The sequence below is a fragment of the Chrysochloris asiatica genome, unplaced genomic scaffold, assembly GCF_000296735.1.
Source record: "Chrysochloris asiatica unplaced genomic scaffold, ChrAsi1.0 scaffold00003, whole genome shotgun sequence".
NCBI lineage: Eukaryota > Metazoa > Chordata > Mammalia > Afrosoricida > Chrysochloridae > Chrysochloris > Chrysochloris asiatica.
In genome coordinates, this window is record NW_006408521.1 from 28,697,886 (window position 1) to 28,704,947 (window position 7,062).

Below are 7,062 nucleotides of genomic sequence, written 5' to 3' on the forward strand. Positions count from 1 at the left end.
GGCTCGTTTGTAATACCTTCTGCTAATAACTCCTCTACCCAGATCTCCCAAAGTCCATGCTTGTTCTGAGTCACAATTGTCAACACCAGCCCTGGGAGTTGCTCTCCTACATGCCCACAATGTAGACTCTCATTAATTTTCTAGAGCCTAATACTCAGACAGGAGTCCTAGTGTGGCGCTGTAGGTTAATGCACCACACTGCAAAATCGTTTGAACCAGAAAGTCGATGGTTCAAGCTCACCAGTCACTCATCGGAAACCTTATACAGAGTTTCTATGGGTCGGTACTGACTTAGTGGCACTTAACAATACTCAGACAAGAACTCTGATGGCACTTTGTGTTAGGCATTGGGTTGCTAACCATAAGGCCAAGGGTTCAAACCCACCAGCAGCTCTTTGGGGAAAAGATGAGGCTGTCTGCTTCTGTAAAAATGTAGTCTCAGAAACCCTATATAGTGTTACTGTAAGTTGGAATTGACTCAATGACAGTAGATTTGTATTGGTTTTGGTTTGATAATTCAAGAAAGAACCAGCTCTAGAATCTCTAACCTGTCCTTCACATAAGTCTAGGTAGGCACACAGACAGAGGCACTTTTTAAGACTTGCTAAATCCATGATTGCAGGGTCCTAAAAGGTTAATCATTTCTGGCCCTGAGGTGACCAGAGAAGTGTGAGCGATGAGTTCCACTAAGAGACAGTGCTCCCAGGACCAGCCAAGAGCCTTCTTGCTTGGGTCCTCCCAGACAACCCCTCTCTCTAGTGAGGATGGCTGGCTCTTTGGGCAGGATTTGCTGCCTCTCCTAACTGCCTGACTACTGGGGAAAGAAGGGGGAGGGGAAAGGCCCAGCAGGTCTACTCTCCAATACACATTTTAAATAAACAAATTAAATAAATATTTCCAGCATTTAGTAGCAAGAGGTACAACAACCGTCCTTCAGTGACCTCAGTCCCCACTCTATCTTCCCTGCCTTCACCCTGGGATGCAGTGGAGTCCCTGGCTGTTTGGCCAACTCACCCGGTGGATGCTGGGGATGCAGGTGTACATCTGCTAGACTGGAACCAGACTCCCCTCCCCACCCACCCCCCCGGGGAATCCCCATCTAGGCCACTAACAGGCCTTCATGAGAGCAAAGAAGACAGACAACGCCACAGTCAAGTGGAATATAAAAATAGAGCCTCTGTTTTGTTTAAAAAAAAAAAAAAAAAAACGCAAAAAAAAAAAAAAAAAACCCAACCCAACAGCAAACAATTATCAACAGCTAGAACCGGGGTTCCCCCAGCTCCTCCCCAGCCTTCAGCAGCGCAGATCTTGTCTTGCTCGAGTTCCTCTGGTTTGGCTCCTGTGAAAACAAGTCTCCAAGTTTCGGAGTTGCAGGGAGGGGCCGGGCAGGGGCCTATCGTGGCTCAGGGGCCCAAGTCCTCTGGCTGCCCCGCAGGCTGCGCGTAAAGGGCGGGTAGTTGAGGAACTCGAAGCGCAGGCTCTGCTCTGTGGTGTGGTGGCCGCGGGGCAGCCGCTTCATAAAGTGGACCTCACGCTGGTGCTGCCGCGTCTTGGAGCCCTTTCGGGGCCGGCCCTTGCGAGTAAAGGCCATGTACCAGCCTTCGTACTTGGCGTTCTGAAGGGCCGTGTAGTTGTTCTCTAGCACGATCTCTGTGAAGACGCAGTCCTTGCCTTTGCCGTTGCTCTGCAGGTACGGGGACAGACACAGAGTTACTGGGCTCCATGCGGAGCTCCCCCCAACCAGAGGCAGAGGGCAAGCGGCACTAGACAGCAGGTGGGCACCCCAGCAGATGGCGAGGTGGGCACCCGCTCTCTAATCCCTCACAACCGCAGCCCACCCGGCAACTTCCTGTCCTCCCGGGCAGCAGTGACACATGGTTGTCTCCGGAGGAGCTGGGCCCCGACACAGAGAGGCAAAGAGGGGTCCAGGCCCTGCCGGTTCTGGCCTCCTGCCCATCAGGCTGGCCAGAACTGCTAGGGCCATTTCCCCACCTGCCCCACTTAGCCCCTGAAGGTAGCCACCCTAGGGGGGAGGGAAGGCCTATGGGGAAGCTCTGAGCCCTAAGCCCCAGAAGTCCAGGAAGAGGGGAGCTTGAGGCTGGAGAGGAGCCGTGACTAATGGGACCATTTCAGAGCTAGGCTAAGGGGCTGGGCCTGCGCTTACTGAACATTCCAAATGCTGGTACCATGTAATTGGACATAATAGCAAAGCAATTTGGCGATTTGTTAAAAAGATATATGGAATTTACCAAACGCCCCCCCTCCACCCCAGCCCCTTCCCTAGCCTTCCTTCTTCCTCCTTAGTCTTTATAGTTTTTCGTCTCTCCCAAAGTTTCCTTCTCTCTTACCTCCTCCACCCCCACCCCAAGCATTGGGTAACTCAGAGTGGCTCTGTGTGTGTCTGCCCACCATGTTGAGATGGGAGGCACAAAACTGTCCTGGAGCAGCTCAGCCAACTCCCCAGACCCCTACCTTCTTTGTGGGGCCTCACCTTGGCGATCAACTTCCCTTTCTTATTCATGCAGATGTAGAGGCCTGTTTCAGCACCTCTTACTCGAACTCTACTCCCAAAGGTATCTGTCTCCACAATGAGCTTTGCTGTGGGGGAAGGCAGGAAGGATGATTATTGAAGGGGCCTTGACACACCGATAGATATCCTTACCCCAGTTGGTCCACAGACTTGTCATATTGCAGTAGCTACCACTCTCCAAGGGCCAGGCACCCAAGAAGTGGGCTCTAGCCCTAGCCCAATAACCAATGGGCTGTGCAATCCTGAGAAAGTGGAGCCACTTTTATGGGCCTTGGGCCCCTGACCTGGATTTACAGAGGGAATATTTATAAACTGGGTTCTGCAGAGGGGTATTGGGGTAATCCAATCTAAAAGGCTGATTCATCCCAGCCTCTTTTAAACTGGACATGGTTGAGGTTCTGAGTAAAAATTCATTTGACCAGTGTTCTACTGCAAATCAAAAGATCTCTGAGTATCCTTCCACCTTGAAATACTACGTGCAAATCCCTCACAGATCCTGTCAAACATCCCAGGGGCCATAGTGACTTCTGCCGCTTCTGGTTCTATGAGGAGGCTTCAAAATAGCTCGTGGAAATTTTTCATTATCTTTCAATTCTACTTTTCCACAAAGTTTTTGAAGTTCCCACATAATTCCACCTTGGACAGTCCCCAGCACCAAAGAAGCAGACCCATCTGATGCCACCTGGGAGCGCCTTGTCCCTTCTCCGCTGCTTCTCAGTTCCAATCTTCCCCAGCCCTTTCTCCCCAACCCCCTCACCCCTCTGCAGGGTCCAGAAATTAATATCTACATAGTCTTTTCTCCATCAACCCCCATCACTTTCTGTGGGTGAGGAGAGGAGAAAGTCCGTACCTGTTTGCCTCTCAGTCTAGAGACCCAGAGATGGGGGCTGAATTCTGTGCCTTCCTCCCTACCCACCCTTTTTAAACAGTCAACTTGCCCAGTCCCCATCCACCTCTGCACACTCCTCCCTCTGAGGTTGTCCCTAAGAAAGAAGGGGGCTAGGTTAGCTTTCTGGGATGGGGCAGAAGGGACTGGGTCTCCTGCCCTCCCCATTGCAGAGCCTAGCCTCTTCTCTCCTTGAGAAAGTGTCCCCAGTTCACTGGCACCTTCTCTCTCCCTAAAAGGAATCAGAATGGAGGGGTGGCACCAAGGTCAGCAAGGTGGCCTCACTGCCCATCCTCTGACTGCCCCCTATTCACACAGACACCGCACTGGGACTCAGTGGCCAAGCCCCAAGTCTGGCCCCAAGTCAGCCAGGGATATGCAGCTGTCACCTCCCCTCCCACCCACCTTCTCTTGGACCCGGCTGCTCAGCCCTCTCAGAGCAAGAAGCAGCTGCTTCTAAGGAGGCAGGGATGGACGCTAGTAGAGAGGGATTGAGAGGACCTCACCCTGAGGCTTTTGGCCACACAGGACAGCTGGGGATAGGGTCAGTTCCTCTCTTCCTTCCTGGAGCCCATGAAGAAGTAATTGGGATCTCTCGGTTATGCTTCCCCACACTCCTCCCATCCTGGCTTCACACCCCAAGTCTCTGCTCTTGGGGCCTCCAAGCTCTCCTTCTGCCCGGCAAGCAGGGCCCAGGAAGCCTAGGAAACCTCTTACATTTCTAAGGGGTTAAATGGGCATTAGAACTCTAGCTGCTTAACCTTCTCTCCCTCCTCCAAAGATGCTGGACCATTTGCTCCATTGGAACAAACCCGGGAGAACCAGGAGCCAGGCATTCGTTCCTTTTCCTAGGAAACTGAGAAGGGTAGAAAGCAGCTAGTTTGGAGGGACAAAGGGATGGTAGCCCGGCCCTACCAGCCCAGCAGGGGAGCTGGGCCACCGAGCAGGCTGCCCCCACCCCCAGCCTGAGAACCCCCACTTTCCTTCCCGGATGGATCTGGGGAGCTAGGGCCACAGTTGACAGAGGCTTTCCCGACCGGGCTTTTGGAAAGCTTAACATTTTCAAACCTATTCTTCCACCCCAGTGACAGATTTATCCCAGGAAAATTATGTCTCCTTCTCCAGCTTTGAAGGGAAGTCAGCTACATGTTGATGCAGAAAAAATGCAGCGAGACATACTCGATCCCCCAAACTGGCTAGAGAAGAGGAGAAAGTATTCAGGAAATGTTAAAAAAGGTGAAAGTAAGAAGAGTTTTAATCGCTCTGCCAGACGCGGGGGTCTCTCCAGAGATTCATAGAGAACAATCTTGAACCTCTTTTTTCAACATTTACAGACTTGCAACTCCTTTCAAACGCCACATCTGAAAAAAGGCTTGTTCGTTTTCTGTTTTATATCATTCTTCATTTTTCTTCTTAGCTCTTAAAATGCCTCACCTTTTTATTACATTTTAATAGAGTCTTCCCCTCTCCTTTCATGCTTGTTTAACTTGGTCATTATTTAAAGGTTTTTAAATTCACAATAATCGCTCTCTAAAAACAACACCCACCGCCCAGAGGGTTTGCTTTTCTCTTGGTACATCTAGGACTCTGGGAATTGGCCCAGTTTCAAGGCAAGAATATTGAATGTTTTCGAAATCAATCAGTCCTCAGTAGCTCCCTATATCATCACCCCCTCACAGACACAGGGTTCTGGGAACCCAGTCCTGCCCCAGCCACCGGGTTCCTAGGCAACATGAGGGACCTTTCAAACCTCTCTCAAAGTCCCCAGGTACAAGTGACCCTTCTGACCCAAGTCTGTAAAGGCTCAGAGTACCCCCTTTTTGAAGATGGGAAAAATGGGAGGATTTTTATCTTCTCTTTACCATTCTCCTTTTGTGGGCCCTGGCCACATATCCTCTTTCAAGAGCTTCCCTTAAATCTGGGCCCCCTCCTCCTGAACCCCCTGCCTCCACCTGCAGTAGTGTATGAAGGGGGGAGGTGTAAAGGGAGATTCCTGGATTCATTCATTTGCTGGGCAGGGAAGGGGGCACCTGTGGGCCAAGTACTCCCAGAGGCCCTTCCTCAGCCCTCTCTTCTCCAGCCAACCCTTAAGACACCTTTTTTTTTTTTTTTTTGCCTTAACTCCTTCCCTTCTGAGTTGAGACTACAGGCCTCCCATCAAAGCAGAGGATTGGAGGTCCAGCCAGGTCAGGTTCCACTACCTTTGCACAGCTTGTCTTACCGAAGGGGTCTCCATCCTCTGCCATGGCGTTGATGCGCTTGTTGGCCAAGACCTGCACGTGCTTCCCACTGGTGCGGCTGTAGAGCTGGTAGGTCCGGATGAGGCGGCGGCTGAGCTGATCCGTCACTAGGCTCTGCTCCCTCACATGCTGTGTAAAATTAGGTGAGGACTGAACAGTTACCTTTAGGAAATTGAAAAATACACAACACGCCATTATAATGTTACTCTGCCCAGGGGCCTGAGTGGCCCCCATGACCCTGCCCTGCACACCCCGGTCCACTGTCCCAGGCAGCCGGCTGGGACCCGAAATTACTGCCTCAGGCCACGGCTCCCCATCTAAGACAGTCAGCAGCCACAGCCTTGATGGAAGAGATGGGGTGAAGGAAAATCTGAACCCACGGGTGGGTTGTGAACCCCTCCTCTCCCCAGGTTCCCCGTCAGCTCGGAACAGGGGCGGAATCCCCCAGTTTAAGGCAGGTTCCTTCCTAGAGGAGCAAGGCCAGGGCTCTTTTAAGTAGGGACGCAGCGCTACTTGCCCCGGTGACATTTATAAAGACAAATTTACCAAGCAAATGTTGAGAGCGCACAGTACCTAGGCGCCCGATTGCTTGGCGGGCTCGGCCAAGTCTCCCCAAAGGGTCCCGGAGAGGGTCCCTACTGCAACCTCCAGAATTTCTCCTAACAAACTTAACACGCAGTGCCGGCTGCCTCTTTCCTCTGTATGACTGTCCGCCAAGTACCCGTATACTCCGACTCGTCGGTTGCATGGGATATAGCATTGGACTCTGAAATCCCGCGTCCTATCCTCGCCCCTCAATTGCTGTGTGACCTTAGGCAAGGCGCTGCCTCTCTGTGCTTCAATTCCTTCCTTGGAATTGCTGGGGGCTGGGACTCTAAGGTGGCCTGAGCCTTGTTGCTCTGGCCACAGGGTTATGTCCTCGCGCCCCTGCCCGACATTTGCCACCCGGCGTCCCCGTCGGCCCGCCCGGCCCCCGCCTCCGCGCAGCGCTCCTTACCTGGGCTTGGAGGCAGAGGACCAGCAAGTGCAACAGCCTGCGGGAGACAAAAGCGGGTGGGAGAGAGGGGCGCGGAATGAGTGGAGCGGGTGCGGGCGCTGGGCGAGGGCCGGGTGGGGACGGGGATGCGGGGACTTACAGGCAGCTCAGCGCCGAGCGGGGGCTGCCCATGGCGCGCGGCCAGGAGCGCGGAGAACCCGGCGGGAGCAGCCGTCCCGCGGGCGACCCGGGGGAACAAGCGAAGCGGTGCGGCGGCTGAGGGAGGGTCGGGCGCGAGAGCCCAGCGGCGAGGCCAACGCGGCTCCGCGGGGCCCGTGGACAGTCGTGCTCGCCCGCGCGCCGTGCCGCTGCCGGAGCCGGTGGCCGCTGGCTGCTTGGGGGCTGGAGCGGGCGGAGGGTAACGGGCCGC

At 53.6% G+C, this 7,062-nt stretch overlaps 1 protein-coding gene across 2 annotated transcripts; it reads right to left on the minus strand.

Moving 5' to 3' along the window:
* Positions 1-1,177: 1,177 nt before the first annotated feature.
* Positions 1,178-6,918, minus strand: FGF8 (fibroblast growth factor 8 (androgen-induced)). Of its 2 annotated transcripts, none has more exons than XM_006831267.1 (5): positions 6,793-6,918; positions 6,654-6,690; positions 5,638-5,785; positions 2,492-2,598; positions 1,178-1,684 (listed from the first exon to the last, which is right to left on the minus strand). In XM_006831267.1, exons 1-5 carry the CDS (start codon positions 6,822-6,824, stop codon positions 1,394-1,396), a joined length of 615 nt encoding a protein of 204 aa, XP_006831330.1. In that variant the 5' UTR covers positions 6,825-6,918; the 3' UTR covers positions 1,178-1,393. The 2 variants fall into 2 exon arrangements, with proteins under 2 accessions (XP_006831330.1, XP_006831329.1); XM_006831266.1 differs by having other exon boundaries at positions 5,638-5,818.
* Positions 6,919-7,062: the final 144 nt, after the last annotated feature.

Bases quoted from the DNA above. Each gene is read 5' to 3' on its own strand.
- FGF8 (XM_006831266.1), bottom strand. From the start codon at position 6,824: ATGGGCAGCCCCCGCTCGGCGCTGAGCTGCCT. The intron at 6,691-6,792 runs GTAAGTCCCCGC...TGTCTCCCGCAG, and splicing joins CGCTCGGCGCTGAGCTGCCT to GCTGTTGCACTTGCTGGTCC. The intron at 5,819-6,653 runs GTAAGGAGCGCT...AATTTCCTAAAG, and splicing joins TCCTCTGCCTCCAAGCCCAG to GTAACTGTTCAGTCCTCACC.